This window comes from Tenrec ecaudatus, chromosome 2 (assembly GCF_050624435.1).
Source record: "Tenrec ecaudatus isolate mTenEca1 chromosome 2, mTenEca1.hap1, whole genome shotgun sequence".
Lineage (NCBI taxonomy): Eukaryota > Metazoa > Chordata > Mammalia > Afrosoricida > Tenrecidae > Tenrec > Tenrec ecaudatus.
The window spans coordinates 30,193,437-30,212,441 of NC_134531.1; the positions used below are offsets into that span (position 1 = coordinate 30,193,437).

A 19,005-nucleotide genomic window follows, 5' to 3' on the forward strand; every position below is an offset into this window, starting at 1 on the left:
CCCCCACAGCGAGGAGTTTTCTGACAACAGACATCACAAATCCTTGGTCTATTGAAAAAGCAAAGTTCCTCGCTGCCACGACGCAGTTCTAAAGCCAGGGCAAGGGCAGGAGGAGGCTCCGAGTGAGTTTTGCTGGCATTCTGCGCCCTGCTGTTCCACATCGCACTTTGTTTATTAGAAGCAAGTTTTATGCTTTATGGCGCCATGGTGTCAGCTAAGCTTATGAAAATCAAGATTTATTCTCAACGCCTGATATTGCATCCTTGACAATAGATAACTAAGAAACAATATGTTCTTAATTTGTCTGACAATGATTCATGAAGCAGAAATACAACTTGATCTTCATAAGCCATGCTTGCTGTGGGATTTCAGACGATTACTCTTGACTTGTCTCTGCTCCCGTCCTCCTCTTTTCCCCCGGCTCCATCATTTCCTCAGTGCGGCGTTTCAACAGAATTAATACCCACAGAGAAGCTCAAAGTTAAAAAATGCCTGATGTATAAGGTAAAAAGAAGGCCCGGCCAATAAGGAGCCCAGCAATTCACTAGCCTCATACTGAGGAATCTGGAATGCTTGAGCTGGAAGGACAAGATCTTTTGGGGCTTGGAATCATGGCAAGGAAGGAGTCAGCCTCTCAGGAGAGGCTAAGGTAGGACAGGAGAGTTATTTTGGGTGATTTTGCGTGTTAACTTGGCTATAAGCCAAAACCAACCCCTCTGTCATCAGCCCGTTCTGACTGACGGCCACCCTACTGGCGAGAGCAGGACTGCCTCAGAGGGTCTCAGGATGTCCATCCTTGTGGGTGCTGACAGCACGTCTTTCTCCCAGAGAGGCTGGTGGTTTTAACCTGGCGGTCAAGGGCGGAGCACTTTAACAAGTGTCCACCAGGCTCCTAGGCTACAGGGCCTAGTTCTCCAATCACACACAAGCGAAATGCTGCCTTTGCAGTGCTTTGTGTACTGTTACAGACTGCTACCAGGTGCCTGGCGCCAGCTGCGGTCTGGAGAGTGCCCCCCCCGCCCCACACACACACGTCATCGAAAGGTCCCGGGGCAGCCACAGTGACAGCCCAGTGGCCTTCTAGACCCCGGCCCTTTAGAAAGGACCCCTGAGAGCGCCGAGCAAGCCTCCAGGACACCCCAGTGGCTCCTGGGCCGGGCTGTCTTAGAAAGGCCGCTTCTATGAGCCACAGAACTTGAATTTCTAGAGATCTAACTTCACACACAGGCATGTACAAAATCTGTAAAGGTGGATTCTGAGGAAGGTGGAAGCAGAACTGGAAAATCACCCGAGTCGGTCAGCGGGAAAGGGGCAGGGAAGTGTCTTCCGGAAGGAGGTCACCGTTGCGGCAAAAGCAGGGTGCCGTGAGGCAGTGCTATGGGTGGGTACGACGACCCCTGCGTGGAGCTGCGTGGCCGCGGCGGGGGGCAGCCTGGCAAAGCCCAGCCCAAGGTTGTTCCAATGAGCTTGCCGTTAAAGATGCCCCAGATGTCCAACTATTCCAAAATGCTACCCGGCTCCATCATCCCAACATAAGCCACCACCCTTCCCCCGAGAGTCCACCCTCAAGTTCCGGGGGCTCCCCAGCCACCAGGGCAATGGCTCACGTGGTTGTGGGGGCCGGCACTCAGGTTCCCTGGCACTCGCAGCTGCACCCCGGGTATCCGGTGGGGAAAGAGGGATTTCGGGTGATGTGGGGAAGGAAAGGAGAGCAGCGCCAGGGTCTCCTAGCAGAGCGCTTGCAGGTGGCGTGGAGGAGCCTGTGCTTCAGCCCGTCGAGGGGGCAGCACCCCGTAGGCTTCCGAAGACACCGACCAAGCACACACACACCCTCACTCTCAGACAGATGGCCTAATGCAGACATTCAGTGTAACTCCGTATCGCTACCTCTCCCTTTCGGCCCTTTGACAATTGGTTTGCGTTGTTCTCAGGGTCTGCTTTCTGTTCAGTGGAGATTTGTCTGGTTCTTGTTGTTGGGCTTGTTTTCTGTAGGCTTTCCTGTCTACGAAACTGACCAGGGAGGTCAGTCTATAGAGACAGTCACCGGGTGGACAGTTTTTGGGGTGAAGGCAGGGGAGGCTGGGGAAATGGAAAGCGAACGATGATGAGTACAACAAGGAAGGTATGTGTTCTAAAATTAACTGCAGCAATGACTGCAACTCTTTTCAGTAGTTTAAACCACTGAGTTATAGGATATGCAAATTATGTTAACAAAACTTAAAAATTGTTCGAATTACAACAACGGCTTCAAAGGAGGGCAGTGGCCAGATAACTTAATTGTGAGAAGATCCTATTGGTGACTTCAGTGGGGCAAGATGTGCGCTGTCAAGTCCACAGATATTGACACCACACAGTGCGATTTCTACAAAGGGCAATGTCTGCTTTTAACTTTTTTTAAAGCCGAAATCTAGAAAACCAGCATTCAGTACTCAATTGAACATGAGTTATTAGTCTGTTTCAAAAGCGGTGTGATGTAGTCACAAAATAAATTCATTGAAAACATGCAGCGCCCAGCAGGCTGGGTTCAAATGGGGCTGCAAGCATTGCCTGGCTGTGTGGCCCCAGACGGTTACTGCCTCTGGGCCTCAGTTTCCACATCTGTCAAATAGAGAAGGCCGTTTCCACCTCAAAGGGCGGGCGTGAGGAATTCGAGAAAGAGGTGTTCAACTAGTACAATGGCCGGCACGGAATCAGCGCAGAAGTGCTAGCCCCTGGGGTCAACAGTCCCATCTTCCTCTCAGGTGAGATGTGCTTGCTCTTCATGAATAGGGAAAGGCCTCTAGAGGGCCCAAGAATTGCTCCAGCTGTTTTGTTTTCAGTGCAATATAATTTGAATTCCAGCTCACTTGCTGTCCTCCAAGTGGCCACATGCTAAACGACGCTGCGGCATCACTGGTGGCCTAGCTACAGGCCACAGACTCAAACCCACCACCAGCCACTTTCTGAGAAAGACGAGGCCTTCTTGTAAAGATTTACAGCCGCAAAAATCCTCGTTAGAGTCACCGTGAGTCGGAATCGACTTGCTGGCAGCGGGCTTGACTTTGTTTTTGTCTTTGTTCACCTGCCCTCAACACTTCTCCTCTCTTTAAATCCCCTAAAAAGGGCAACGTCGGACTGGACAGAGAAAGCTGGGGAAGAACGGGTGCCTTGAGTTTCCGGGCTGGCGAGGAGCAGTGAAAGTAACATGGACTGCCGGAAGAACAAACCCCTGCGGCTCGGCTCGGAGGGATGCAGCCAGAATGCTCCTCGGAAGCCAGGCGGGCCGGGCAGCGCCTCTCGTACTGTGGACATGTTATCGGGAGGGACCAGTCCCCGGGGAAAGGTGTCATGCTTGGTAAGTGGGTCCATGAAAAGAAGGGAAACCCTCAGCAAGACAGGCTGACGACGCGGTGGCAGCAACAGTGAGCCCCACGGCCATGCGAGGACGGCGCAGGGCTGGGGAGGGGGTCCACCTGTTGGACACGGTGGCTGTCAGCTGTAACGGACTCAGTAGCCCCTAACAATAACAACAACAACAACAACAACAAAAGGAACGTGGTTCCATGTGGGGGAGTCAAAAAAGTTCACGGACAAATTCCATGATCTTTTCATGTCCGTTTTCAGCAAACTTTTTGAAACCCCCTTCGCATTTGAAATGAAGGCTCCCGGGAACGGAGTGGAAAGGGATGGAGGGACACAGGCATGTGACAATGTAAATGACACCGCCACACAATTAGTTTGAACTTAAATATTAAGAAGAAAAAGGTTTACTGGTCTCTCTCTCTCTCTCTCTCACACACACACACGCGCGCGCGCAAGGGCGAACACTTTCCCTTCCATCCCACTCATCACTCACTCTGGACGCTGTGCAGGGAACCACAGCTGCAGGGCATGAGTAACCAAAGAGGGCCACCTAGTGTACACTCCACAGGCTGTGATTTATGGCTGCGAAGAGTTTAACATGAGAACGGGGCATGACAGCAGAATACATTGTTAAAAATGACAGTGAAGTGCCACACAGGTCTATTACGCAAGGAGTGGGAGCCAGATGGTCTGCATTTCCCATGATAGCGAAAGAAAAGCTATGCAAATGCTCGCAGGAGGAATCCAGGTCAGATGGGAAGGGGCGCGTGACGCCGGTGATGGAGAAATTGTGGAACAGGTTCCCGAGGGAGGCTGTGGGATCCATGTCCTCCGAGAGCTCCTTCAGCTCGGGCACTGGTTAGAGTGAGCAGCAGGCAGCAGGGAGGGGCTGCCCCGCCAGTCCCCATCCTGTTTACCCATCCTCTCCACCATGCCTCTCGCACACACAGCTCTCTGCGCCTCCTTCTGCTGGCACACACCACAGCCGGGCCTCGCGGATCTACCGAGCTCAGGAGCACACAGGGAAGGCCCAGGGAGAAGAGCAGCAGCAGGAGGAAACGCCTGTGTGGCTGATGTCTTCAAGGGTGGCCCGAGCCAATCCTTGCTCTCAGAAGTTCGCAGACAGCCCTGATTCCCGGGGCAGCCTTAGTCCGAGGGAGCCAAAACTTCAGCCTATGAACTCAAGCTTCTCTCGTCTGCATCCCAATTCTAACTCATTATCCACCTGGGACAAAAAATTAGACTTTTCCCAAGGATCACTCCGAAAGGGAAAACCCCCTTAGCCCTGATAAAGGAGTGACCCTACACTATGCATGGAGACACGTAGTAGTTGTGTGCTGTTACACACAGTAAGGTTTAATTGGCCACCCCACCCTCCTGACACCTGCAGTAAGTAATACATCACAAATTTTACATTAATCCTTACACTCGCTGCCATCAAGTTGACTACGATTTGCAGCAAGCCTCTAGGACAGAGTAGAACTGTTCCCTAGGACATCGGGGACTGGATCTTTGTGGGAGCAGAAAACCCCATCTTTCTCCGGTAGAGTGGCTGATGGGTCAGCCCACTGTTTATACCCCTACCCTACCGGAACGCCTTAATTCTGATCCTCGGATGCTCAGAAAGCTTTCAGCTTCTCCTCAACATGTACAGCAACGTGCTACACTTCCCTTCCGTGCCACTTCCTCTCCTCTCTTTGCAAAGCATCTCCTCATCTGCAGCACGCAGTCCGACTCTCTTCCAAGCAGCAGCAGCTCTTTCCTGGCACAGCGTGAGTGCCTTCTGAACTGCAGGGGAGGGGAGCCCTTCTTCTGCATTTGATCGGATGATGCTCCATGGCCAGGTACACTGCTTCTCACAGGCCCATGTTTGTCAGAAGGAGATGACTGCGTCCCTCTTCCTAATCGGTCTCAGCCGGGAAGCTTCCAGTGAAGTCTAAATGTTACAGGCAGTGTGCCTTCCAGCATCACAACACATGCAAGCCACCACAGTGCGAGGAACTAACAGGTGAGCGGCTATCGGACCTGGTGCTTGGTGTTGAGTAGTCGGCTCTGACTCAGAGACCCTGGACACACAGAACGAAACACTGTCCCATGCTGCGCCATCCTCTGGGGCTGCGCTAACTGCAAAGACCTCATGCTTTCATGACTTTACCAGACACCACAGGGACTTTGATTCTGGAGGGTGCCCATGTGCGCTGTCGGGGAAAGTTTCCCTGCATTCGGGAACCATGTAATGAGGCAGCCATAACCAGACACACAAGAGGAAGGCTACCGTGGGGAAGCACGGAGACCCCGTGGTAGGAGCGGCCTTGGAGAAGCGCAAAGCCGGCTTTGGCGGAGGAACGCCAGGAGGAGTAGACTGTGTGGCGTGAGATTGGGCACGAGGGTCAGGCCACCAAGGGCCTTGGTAAGCTCTGGAGTGCCTGTCAAAGAACAGAAGAATGCTGAGCCTGATAATCTGTCCTTCAGATCACAGTTGCTGAGCACTAGGATGTCAGGAAGGGAGGAATCAGAAATGAAAACAAACAGGCCAGTCTTTCCCTCATGGACTTTATAGTCTGGTAAGAGGAGGCAAGCAAAGCTCAGAATATCAGAAAAGATGGACGAATGGAAACAGGTAACACAGAGAGAAGTCGGACCACAGAGCACTGAGGGGATGCCAATGGATGAGTTGGACAAAATGTGTACAAACTGCTAAATATAAAACTGATCATCTGCTCTGTAAACCTTCCTCCAGTACGTACACACACACACACACACACACACACACACACACACGAACTGGTGGTACTGAAAGAAGAAATTCAAACCACACTAGAGACAATAACAAACCCACAACCCCCACTGCGTCAAGGTTATTCGAATACGCTGGCGCCCACAGAGTAAAGTTGCTGCACCGTTTCCAAGGCTGTACATTTTTATGGAAGCAAATTAACTTGCCTTGATTCCCCAGAGGGACTGTTGCTTTGAACTACTGACCTGGCAGATAAGCTCAATGCTCAACCCACTGTACCCCAGGGCTCCTTTTGCCAAGGATGAGACACATAAGGGCCGGTGGTATGCCAATTGAGAAGTTTCGCCAAACACACGCGCTGCTATGAGCACTCACTCGCCTGAGCCAAGAGACCTGAAGACATCTGCCAGGCCAGCCAATTAAGAGAGAGCCGTATTTACCCCTGTTGCATAGAAAAGTGACTCGACAGGACGTGGACACTATCGAACAACGTCAATCTCACATCCAAGTCGAAGTTGGCTCTAGATAGTGAAACAAAAAGTGGTTGTGGCAGCACATCAACAGAACCATCAGCCATCGGAGGCAGATTCAGAAGAGGACATGAAATCAAGGAAATCACTGCTGGCGTCAGATGGAGGTTGGCTAAGACCAAGGAACACTAGGAAAACGTTCAACTGTGCTTTACTGACCATGCAGAGGCAGCCAACAGTGGGGATCCAAGCAACACTGCAAAGATAGAAATTCCAGAAGGCTGCTCAGACAGAACTTGAACACAGCGCCTGCAACACAGCAACGACTGTGAGGGTGGGGCCGGGCTGCACAGTGATTTACCCTGCTGTGCACAGGATCACTGTGACCAATAGCACCTAACAACAGCAATCATAATTCTATCACCTAAAGAGCCCAATAGCCGAGGTAAACACGCTCATTATAAGACAGTGAGGCCCAGGGGCACACTTGGACTAGCTGTCCTTCTGACACTGCAGTTAAGTCTGGAGAGAACACAGAACGAGGGCCTCCAGCACTGCCTGGTTTCACATTTACTTAGACCCCAGCAGTCTGGGGTTTCGTTGTCTGTTTAGTGGCTGGGAGGAAAGCAGTGTGCCTGAGCAGAGGTGGGGGCTGCGGAGAGGCAGCACACGTGTGCACCTGGAACAAAGGTGGCCTACTACCACCTTTTCGGGAAAAAAAAAATGACTCAGCACTCAATGGTCATGAAAATCTTTCATGCTGTAGCCCACAATTCCAGGATAAAGTCTCGGTCTCTACTTCTGCAGCCTCCCTGGATCACCCCAGCACCCCCAGGGGGCAGTATCACCCACTTTGGGGAAATACTGATGTACGGCATCCCATTTCCACAAGTTCCCACAGCAGACATCATTTGGCAGGGGATGGGGCACGGCGGGGTAAGGGGATTAAATGTGCTTATTCTAAACAGTGGCTAATCTCTCTCCTTAAAAATATGTAGCACTACGTAGTGTCATATATATATGTAAAATGATGAATTATTTAAGCTATTTAGTGTGATTTGGCCATTTTTTTCAGATAAACTAGATCAGGAGTAGGGAACATCTGGCTAGCGGGCATGAAATCATCAATACCAGCTAACATCACACGCCTCATCAAGGAGAAGTAGTTCCAGCCACACATTAAGCCACAATTAAGGCGAGTTAATTAAATATTTGACCAGGATGGAGCGAGAATGATGTCATAAATATCCAAAAAAGGTTCTTCACCCCCAAAAGAGATACTCTCGACACCTATGAAATCTGTTCCTTAATGGAAGACACGGATGAGCACGCAGAGTGCCGCCGCTGCCCCGCCTCCAGATTACTGCACCATGGTGAAGTGTGTGCAACCGGAAGCTAGGTGACTAGTATTTGAGCCATGATAGACAGGGGCTGGCAGAACTAACTAAGATTAAGACGGACTAGGAAGAAAGTCATGGCGCTCTATAACCAAAAATTGGTCAGTGAAAACCTTATGGGTCAAATAAGAGAGTGAGTGAGCATTGTCTAACCCGCTTGGCTTTGGACTCTCATCAGGAGGGATCGATTGGTGGAGACAGACCACCACTGTGAGGCCGGTGTGGGTGAGGGAGAGCCTCGGTGAGATGGACCGGCTCAGCATCGGCTATGATGGGCTCAAGCAGGCCAGCAAGCCTGAGGACACTGCGGGATAGGTTAACATTCTCTTCTGTGTACAGAAGGTTGAGGAGTAAGAGCTGACTTAACAGCAGCAGTCTATTTACCTAACATTAAGACGCTCACTTACACTTGGCCATCTGAGACAGGTAGGTTTGGGGTCAACTTGGTTGGGCCAGGATTCTCAGAGGTTTGGCAGTGAAGTTACTCCCCCATGAGGTGACCTAACATATTGTAATCACGTCCACAGTGGGATCTGCTGTGAGCAGCTCATCAGTTGTAAGATTAATGCAGGAGACAACACCACTCAGATGACAGCCATGATACAATCAACTGAAAGGCAGTTTCCTCGGGGTGTGGGGGTGGCTTGCTTCCAATACATGTGGACACTGCTTGCCTGATTTTTGTTGGGTCTGGATCCTGCATCTGGCTCATTAACCTCAAGTCTCTTCTTTGGACTTGAGTCAATGGCCTGCTCTATTGCCTGACTATCATGGGGCTTTGTTGGTGGCCTACCATCTGACCTTGGAGTCATTCACCCCTACAGCCACTAGCCCGTTGTCTTCCTGACCATCTTGAGTTCGTCAGCTCCAGGCTAAGGGGTCAGGAGAAGCCTGCAGCCTAACCTCTGACCCAGGGCCTTGGAACCTACTCAGACTTAGTCTTGCTGCTTCTACAACAACATGAGCCATTCCCTTAAGTTCTCCGTAATCTTAAAACATACATAAGCTTCACTGGTTTTAGTTCTTTAGAAAACCCAGCCTCTGACATTATCTAAGTGGTCACACTGATAGCACATGAATGTTTTTAACTCACAGGGGCAGATGTTTAAAATCCTCTATGTCTTAAGAACTTAATTTTAACTCCAGAAGAAAAACCACTTTCCCCATAAACCCGACAGTAATCACGCACATTTGATGTGCAGTACACAGTGGGAGTGCATTAAGTATCTGTTGTAGGAATGAATGAAGGACCACATTTTGTTTGGCTTAGAAATCCCACTGGAAAAATAAATCAGATCTGGACAGTCAACTCACCATATCCCTCCTATTCCCGATATTTCTGTCTCATCTACACGATCTCCAATATTCATCCTCACAGATGTAAAATCCAATCCCATTCAGAGCAAACCATGCATAAAAATGACAGAGATGCAGAGTCTGACAGACCCTTATTACTTGCTTGAAACCCAATAAAGAACAAGTCCTTGCTACCAGGGCACCTTCCAGTGGAGTACTGCTCCTTTTCTTCGCCCAGTGAAGCGTGGGCTGCTGCCTCCAAGCCAAGTTCTCGCGGGGCTTCTCAAAGGCTACTCCTCGTGCCTTGAGAGATCATCATGACGGCTTTCCAGATACGTTCTGATCACCATTCCAGTTATATTAGTGATCGATCTCACAGAGTAAAAACAGTTCGCCGCAGACAAGAAAGCTCAATAAACTTTTGTAAAAGGAAATAAACCCGGGAGAAAAGGGGACCATTCCACTTAGTTCATAAATCAAACCTCTTCTTTAAAACGCTTTCCACCCCATCAGGCTCAAGTCAAAGTGAGTCACGGCTGCCCCTCGCGCCCTACTCCCTTTTCACTCAGTGGTGGCCTTGTTTCTGCCGTCTCAACGTGTGCAGCACTAACCCACTTCCAACAGTCAAATCCTACCCCTCGCTAAGACCCAGGGCAAACACCCTCACATCCAGTCTTCTTGAAACTCCTCGGCTAGGGCAACACTTACTGCAGCAATTTACCAAGCCTCCTTATGATAGTTAGCACGGTCTGCAGTGTGCCAAACACCCAAACCAAACTCACCGCCATCGAGCTGGTGCCAACGCAGTGACTCCAGAGCAGCAGTTCTCAACCTGTGGGTCGCGACCCCTTGGGGGGGGGGGTCGAACGACCCTTTCACGGGGGTCGACCGATTCATAACAGTAGCAAAATTACAATTATGAAGTAGCAACGAAAATGATTTTATGAAGAACGGTATTAAAGGGTCGTGGCATTAGGATGGTTGAGAACCACAGCTCTAAAGGAGAGTGTAGAACTGCCCCTGTGGATTTCCAAGGCGGTCACTTATATACTTACTTTATTCTTTTAAGACATCCTTATGTGTATACGTACATCAAAAGAAATACAGATATAGTTATTTATAAGTTACTGGTATACAGCTACTTATATTCAGGTAAGGATCTACAGTAACTTCACCCTTTTCATCTCTTCTGCAACATTTTTAAACTTCCATGGATCGACTTGATGCCATCTCATCTTTGCTCCCTCCAATGAGGCCTAGCTTAATGTCTGTCTTTCTTGCTCTCCAGCTGTCTCAATGGTGGTATCGTGCCCCTTCTCGCCCCATCTAGCTCTGCGTCTTTCAGAGCAGGTGATGATTAGATGAAGGAGCATAAGGTAAGGAGTTCCTATCACATGCCGCTTTGCGACGAACTTGCAAACTGAAATGAACAAAGCTTATGCTTTGCTAAAGCCACCAAGCGCTGAGTCAACTGCTGTATAAATACAGACTTTGCTCTTCTCCTCGTTGCTATATATTATCAGCAGTCGTCCCACACTCACAGTTAAGTGCCCTTCGTGATGGTCTGGGAAATGGATGAACAAGTACTCTGTAGCGACCAGCTGCATTATGGAGTCACCTAGAAATTCCATCCTCTGGTTGTGGCCCCTGAAAAGAGTAACATCAACGTGAATCGATCAGTAAGTATGCGTGAATTACAACAAACAAACCCCGGGGCTCTTTAAACAGGCATCATCTAAGCACCATTTTTCACCTTCCCTCAATGGAGAGGAGATCTGCACTTCCATTGAAGGCTGAGCTTCAAAGAAGAGTACAGAGAGCACGATTTGAGAATCAAACAAGAGGGTTGGGCTGCTAACTGGAAGGTCAGCAGTTTGAACCCGCCCAGCACTGGGTGGGAGAGAGAGAAGGCTTTCTGCTCCTACAAAGATCTGCAGGGCGGGAAACCCAAAGGGGCAGTTCTACACTGTCCTACAGGGCCCCAGTGAGTGGGGATTGACGTGAGGAGATGGAGTTGGGTTTTCTGGTTTAAGATAAAGATTGGTGATCAGTACCTGGTTACACACTGAGGAGGGTCTTTAATACAAACAGGAATAATAAACTTATAGTAAAACAAATCTTTGTTAAAGCTATACTTTTCGATTGGAATATATACGTCATCACTCAAACCTGGAATCCAGTTTAAAGACACTTTAAAAACCTATCCTACTTTAAATTTGGAGAGTTGTAAATAGGCAACTTTGGAAGAGCCAAAAAAATTAAAATAAAAAAAACAACAGTGAAATAAACATTTAGCTAAACTCTAAATTATTTTACTAGTTGAACTTTGAACCCTGCACTTATAGCAGGAATCAAAAGGCCAGATACAGCTGCCAGTGGTTTTTATAAATGAAGTCTTATTGACACCAAGTCCTCCTCCGTCATTTACACTGAGCGTCTGTGCTCCTACAGCAACGTTGAATGTTTGCAAGAGACCATTGGCCCCACCCACTGGGAACATTTAACATCTGTCCCTTTACAGGATATGTGTTTACTTCCTCCTCCCTCCACATTTCCCCTCTGCTGGTGCCAACCGGACTTCCAACAGCATCCCCGCTGGTCCACACAGTGCCTGGCTGCTCATCCGGCTCCCACTGGGGCGGCCCTGGAGCTGTGCAATGCTTCCAAGGGCAAGTAGCAGAGGGTTGGGCTGGCCTTGTCTACGGGGCCACACTGGGGCTATGACAGTCTGTCTAACTCACAGGGTCAGATGGTTAAATCCCACAGTTCTCAAGGTGAAGGCTCGGGCCAGAAGTCTCACATGAGTGAAGATGACTCCAATAGCATCTTCAAACTCAGTCAGTTTCTGTAGAACTGGAGAAGTCTCGATGAGCTGCCGGTCCGTGTTCGGCTCTTGCAGCTAGAGAAAAACAGAAATAAACACAAATCAGGTGGTACTGTTTTAGCTACGTTGGAAATGCCCGATTTTAGGATAGAAAGCGTTTTGTAAAATTCCTTTCCCGTGGGCAGAAGTTCTCAAATGCCAATAAGGCACGGAAGCGTCTCTCTCATCTCTTACAATGGCAAACAAACCTACTATTTAAAGAACTCTCAAATAACATTTTCCAATCTTCTATCAAATTTCAGGGCCAAGTACTGTACACAGGTAGTTCAAAATTCCGAGTATTATACTAAATCTCCGAGGAAGATGCAAACTGCAGAACAGCTGCTGGAAAATATATCTATCTGCTAAAGCAGGACTCCCAAGTGCTAGCGTTCATCAGAAGGTGTGAGGGGCTTGTTCCACACAGATACCTGGGGCGCTCCCCGGAGCTCTTGGTTCTGTAGGTCTGAAGTGGAACCTCTGAGAAGCTGCCTTTCTGACAAATTTCCAGCAAATTCAGATGCTGCTGCTCTGAGAAGCATTCTTTGGCTGTCTTGTGGGGACCAAACAATCTGGCAAATGAGTGTCATTAAATTGGAATCAGCTGGCACTGGGGCTTATTCTAAAAGTAGGTATTCCTGAGCAAGGCTGTTTAAATGGTGGGCCGAGACTCGAGGTGGAAATAAGAACGCATGGGGCAGGAACAATATGGCAGCAATAAAAAGGTATAGGGGGACGCCAGCATCCCAAAGTTCATTTGAAATCTAGCGCATCGTGAATCCGAGGTGATTCCGGCAGCACTTGCCTATGATGTAATTTCTCAGGCCAACAGGGACCAGAAGTGGGAAAGTTTAAGCAGCACAGCCCAGGGAACAAGGGACAGAGCGATGAAGGAGAGTATCGTTAACATGACCGTCTTCAAGCAACTTTAAGGGGAAATGGAAATGATTCTTTTTTGAACTAAAAGTTTACAGTGTACTGAGTTAATGCCAATCACTACTGAGAATTTAGCCTCTGATGATTATTCTTATAAAGCTATGTGTATATATTTTATATACACAGAAAATAGTATGCATGATACACGTAAGAGGAGCCCGGGGATCAGCGGGTTTACCATTGGGCTGCTGATCCAAAATCGGTGGTTGTAACCCACCAGCTGCCCCGCAGAAGAAAGGCAATGACTAGTCTCGGGAACCCTCCAGGGCAGGTGGACGCCGGCTGAAGAGGGAAGCCAGGAGTCGCAATCCCCTGGATGGAAGTGAGCGTCACTAATCCAGCTGGACAGTGTGTGCACACAGGCTCGGAGGACCCCATGATCTTTCCATTCCATGAACCCCATGAGCTTTCCATTCCATTTTCCCACGGCCCTTTAGAGGCGCCCCCATTCTAACGTACACGAAAACCTTGAGTCAAGGCTTTCAAAGTCTAAGTCCCCAAACTCCAAAAGCTCACTGCCAGCCACCCGGTCAATCCAGACTCACAGCGACCTTGCGGTTACGGGTGACCATGCTGTTTGAGTCCCTGCTCTGCTTTTTCAATAAGCCCAGACTTGGTTTCCATATTTTTCCCTGGAACAGTAACCATCAGCAATCAGGGCTCCTTCCTACGCTTCCACTGTCCCGTTTCTCTGGGCCGCACTAGGCAAGCAGCTTTAACCGTGATGAGGACGCGGGTGGCTCTGTCCAAGCCCAGGCTGAGTAAACACAACACAAGTGTTTACATGACGGGTTCAAGCTGTCCAGATCCAGCCCCATAGGGAGCGGTAATGCCCTGAAGGAGTCCAAGGACACTAAAGGGAGGGGGAGGGGGCGAGGACAACAGAAGAAACAAGCCACCGGGAGCTGTGAGACTCCCGCAGACAGACAGACAGGAAGGTCACACTTACTTGGAGTGGGTGGAGAGGATAATTGAGCCAGACTTCTCGCAGGTCCTGGAAAACGGAGGGATGCCTTTAATGCCTGAGGGGACCATTTAACATACTGGAGAGCACTAAATAAAATGTCACTATTTGAAATACTGGACGATCTCAGATGCTGACTCCACTTACTGCAAATTCAATAGAGCTAGCACACGATTATTTTTAAAAGTGTCTTCGCCACTCGAAAGGCCTATAAACATTTCAGAGCCGTGGAATCAACCCGCAGGGCACAGTACAAGTGCCCGTGGGTTTCTGCTCTGCGGTAGAGCAGAGCACCATCTTTCTCCCAGGAACAGCTGGTAGGTTCGAACTGCTGGCCTTGAGTTAGCAGCCCAGGCAACATGATAGGCACCTCAATCAAACGACTTATAGTCATCGTAATTATACTATTAAGCTTGGGGGTGGGGGAGAAAACCAACCCCATTCCCAAGAAGTCAAAGACACTGTATAAATGAAAACTACCAACTCTATTTAGGTAAGCTGATACATTGGAACCCTGGTGGCACAGGGCATAATGATTACGCTTTGGGATGCTAATCCCAAGGTTAGCAGTTTGAAACCACCAGCCACTCATCGGGAGGAAACCAGGGCTTCCTACTCCTATAAGGAGTCAGTCTTGGAAACTCACAGGGGCAGTTCTACCCTGTCCTTAGGGTCACTATGAGTTGGCATTGACTGGATGGGAGTTGAATTTGACTTCGGTTCAATACATTGGATTAAGAGCAGCTGTTTTAAATGAATCTCTTAGCTCACCATTCCCCAGAAATAGGCATCAACTGTGCCTTTGTTAGATTCGGGAAAGGAACGCGAGCTTACCTTGGGCAGCTTACCTTGGGCACACGGAAGAATTACGACCAGTTGAGATGCAAATGCGGCAAAAGGAGTTTATTTGCTAGCTCGAGCTAAGGCTTCCTCCCTCCTCCGCTGCCCAGCACAGCGGGGACCCAGCGTCCAAAGGGAATCCGCTAGGTCCCTGCTGCACTGGGCAGCTGGAGGGAGGAAGCCCTAGCTCGAGCTAGCAAAAGCGGCAAAAGGAGTTTATTTGCAGCGGGGACCTAGCTGCTTCTGCATCTCAACTGGTCGTAATTCTTCCGTGTGCCCAAGATAAGCTCGCGTTCCTTCCCCCTGCACCAATAAACCCTGCCCCACACCTTTTGTAAGGAAAACGTATCCACACTATCCTTAAATTTAGGAATCAAGTCACCGTCGTGAGAGCCTCTGTGTTAAGACAGGAATGGAGACTGCTACCTAGTGGACATGCTCTCACCTTTATGGGGCCACACTTCAATCATGAGTCCTTTTAGGCATTTGCATGAAATATCAATGAATGGACTTTATGGGAAACCTCCAGTCTATTACTTAACCCACTGATTTGAGTTGAGAAGCAGTTACAATTAGCAAATATTCGGGATAACCATGTGGGCCTTCTCTTTAGACTCCGTGGAGCCTCTGCCTGACTCTGGCCATACTGTTGGGTTTATAATTATTTTTTAAAATTTTAAATCGGGGAGAATTTACTTTTAAAAAGCTTTTGTAGGGGGTTATGAGGAAAGTTTATTATTACTTGTGATGTACGGGTGGTAAAGTAAAAACAAAAACTGTTCTTGTATAATTTGTGTCTGAAAATACTTTATTTGCTTTTTGCCTATATTCTTTTAGGCAGAAGCAAGGTAAGCACAGGCTTATCTGTGCTTGCTGATCTGCAGTGAACACTTTCACATGTGGTTGAAAAGCAGGTGAGAGCAATTTCCCATGTGGTAAAAGACACGTGAAACAGTTCACTACAAATTAGTAAGCCACGCCAACCTGTGCTTACCTCACTTGCTGAGACCTCTGTCTGCCAGGCTTGTAAATCTGAAGAGGGACTGACACCGCAGGCAGGGGCTGAGCGGGTAGGGTACGAGAGAGACGGATGCAGGCCAGCTCTAGAGCAGAATCTTTGATGAGGAGAAATTGTTCACTCCAGTTTAGGAAGTAAGCCTGTGCCTACCTTGCTTATTGGGTAATTGAACACTGCTTTTAAGGTATCTTATAGGCATTTTTTCTGACCAATTCAAGCATCTCTCTCTTTTGAAATCTGCGTGACATGAATTACAATGCCTATCGCTTCCTTCTTGCCCCTGCTGTTCATTCCCTACACAGGAGTGAAGCTTCAGCCTTTGAGAAAGGGTTCTGCTTCCCGCTTTACTGAAACATGTGCGAGGAATGGCTGGCCTCACTCACACAACCTTTATGTAATACCTATTCTGTCATGGGTTACTAAGAGGGACCCCATGCCTTTCCTGAGGTCGGCCTGCCTCAAAGGAGTGAAACAAAGTATCTTAAGCTGGGATACCCCCTGCAATCGTGATCTATACTAAGTGCTAGGAAACTTCCGCTTGGGGATTCAGATAAAAGCTTCAAAAATGAAGTGATTCTTCGGATGTTCCCTGAAAAAGGAGGGAAAGATTGCAAATCAACAGCAGATGAGAATCAAGAGCAGGGCGACCAGGGGATAGTTGGCCATACAAGGTCATGAACTTGGGTGCAGGAACCGTGGAGTCACTGAGTTTTGTTCTCTCTTCACCACACACACAAGGCTGTGAAGGGGCTCAGCGGAAAGGGGACTGGGAAAGCCAGTCTTATAGGAGCCAGGCTACAAAAAACGATTACATGCTCGGCTGTGCAGTCTAGATTTTTGGTAGAAGAGAAATAGATCAGAGAGCGATTTCAAGCATGAAAGGCCACAATCAAATCACATTAAAAAGAGAATGCTAAATGCAGTGTGAACATTGGGCCAAAGGGCTGTGGACTGGCAACCAGTGAAGGAGTACAAATGGGAGATGAGGAGGACCAAGAGTAAAGCAGGAAGATGGCCCAGGGCGACCCATTCAAGAGAGATTAGGGACAGGCCTGAAAGGATTTTGCAACTGAATGGATAGGAGCCCTGGTGGTCTAACTATACATAGGGTTGTTAATCACAAGGTCAGCGGTTCAAACCTACCAGTGGCTCTGAGGCAGTAAAATGAGGCTTTCTGCTTCTGTAAAGGTCTCGGAAACCACAGGCATCAGTTCTGGTCTGGCCCAGGCGGCAGATATGAGTCAGAATTGACGTGATAGCAGTGAATGGACTTGGGGAGGAGACTTAGGGATGTAAATAAGAACCCCAAGGATTCTGGTTTATAAGATACAAGTAAGGGAGAAGAATTGTTTGTGGAGGGAAAGTGATGGGTTCAAGTTTCAGCTAGCTTGGACACAGGAGCCCGTGCAGCGCCTGGTGGAGTCGTTCCAAGCTGGGTGATCATCTTAAGAGTCATTCAAACCCACCAGTCACTCCAGGAGAGAGACGAGGCCTTTTACTCCTGAAGGGTTACCGCCTCGGAATCCCACAGGGCCAGTTCTACCCTCTCCTAGAGAACTGAGTCTACGGCAGAGAGGTTAGGTTTTTTTCTTTTGTTTTCCAGGTGGAAATGCCCAGAAGCAACTGGAAAAACAAAAGGGGGAAGAAAAAACAGGGGTCCGGACCACCAGAGAAAGGCCTATCTTCAAAAGGCGGAGCATATGACCACAGGGTGGGTGCATGTGTGTGGTGACTGGGACATGGGAAACAGCAAAGAACACATGATTATATGCCTTATCTTTCTAAGGGAATCACTGACACTGCAAACAGCTGAGCTGACCTGCTTGGCTGCTGACCAAACAGTTGGCAGCTTCAGCCCACACTGAGGTGCCTGGACGCAAGGTCTGGGGATCTACTTCCGGAAAGACGGCCAGGGCAAACCCTGTGGACCACAGGTCAATTCCGTAGCAAGCAGCTCTTTCTAAGAAAGGAGTTCATTGAGATCACCCGGGGGAAAACAGATACAAGTGCACTGGGTAAACCAGGAAGGGCTGTGATCTAAAGTACCGAACAGCTACCTTCCTGAGCGAGTAGGAGGTGTCTGGGGACTGAAAGAGTAAGGTGTGCCTCAGGCTGGGCGGGTGAGACCAGCCTGCTGCTCGCCAGGCGTGAGGGCGGGCAGAGGCACGGCCAGCTGCCTTGTGGAGAGGAAACAATGTGTCCCTCCAGGTCACTCAGTGGCTGCACAATGCCCCCAAGGAGCCCCTCTCAGAGTGACTGGGAGGTTGGTCCCATGCTGCCCTGCCCGGCGACACCATTCCTCCCCTCCATTACAGAGATGGCTGGACGCACTCAGTTGCTGACCTGCCCTTGCTTCATGATGAAGCCCAGCTCCAAATGAATCCCACTGTTCTCATGAGCAAGATGTGCTGCCTGCTTGGCCAGCCCATGTGGCAATCAGAAGGCACGAGCCCAGGCCTGATAGGGCTTGGCGTCCTCCCTGCAGGGGGTGGGGGGAAGGGGTGTCGCGTCATCTCCCTTGCTGCATGAGTCAATGAATCTGAGGTGACCGCTGTAGGTTGGTCCTGGTTGCCTCTGGCTCGTTGGGCTTTCACAGTGCCATTATGCAAAAAAAATAAATTAAAAATACGATGGGCCAGCCAATGGGTCTCCTATTGCGAACGCTGAGCTGTGACCCAGCACAGCGCTCTCAGACTTGGAAACGTTGATGTGGGAAGACCTGCCGTTACTGTGCCCTGTTGTATTTCACAAAAGACACACTGAACCGAATTCTGAATCGCTTCCACCCCCTTTGGAAGAGAGCTCAGTCTGCTGTCTCATCTCGTACTCTGTTCATGCCCTTCTTTGAACAAATACGCATTAAATCCTGTACTTGGCGGCCCTGCACTGAGGTACTGGAAATACAAGATAAGCTTGCGGAGTAGACAGGAGGGAAAGAAGCCGTTAAAGGAGAGGAAAGAAAGAAAATCTTAATAAAAACTCCGATGCAATTAAGAACACAAAGTGGAAGGCTGCCTGTCATTCAGGAAAGCTGGCACCCAGAGCGGCTAAGGGCAGTCAGTGCGCGAGCTCAGAAGAGGGGTGAGGCGAGGTTGGGGCCGGGGAGCTGGGTGGTGAGTGAGGGGCTGGGAAGCAAGATCGA

General features: G+C 49.2%; 1 protein-coding gene across 6 annotated transcripts in view; it reads right to left on the reverse strand.

Annotated features, from left to right (window-relative positions):
- The window catches only part of DROSHA (drosha ribonuclease III), a 147,961-nt gene that overhangs the window by 13,688 nt on the left and 115,268 nt on the right, over positions 1-19,005 (reverse strand). For all 6 annotated transcript variants that reach the window (XM_075540894.1, XM_075540898.1, XM_075540897.1 and 3 more), the window contains 3 exons: positions 13,991-14,035; positions 11,984-12,141; positions 10,784-10,889 (listed from right to left, as the gene is read on the reverse strand). In XM_075540894.1, the coding sequence (XP_075397009.1) occupies positions 10,784-10,889; positions 11,984-12,141; positions 13,991-14,035 (309 nt within the window). The remainder of the gene's footprint in view (positions 1-10,783; positions 10,890-11,983; positions 12,142-13,990; positions 14,036-19,005) is intronic.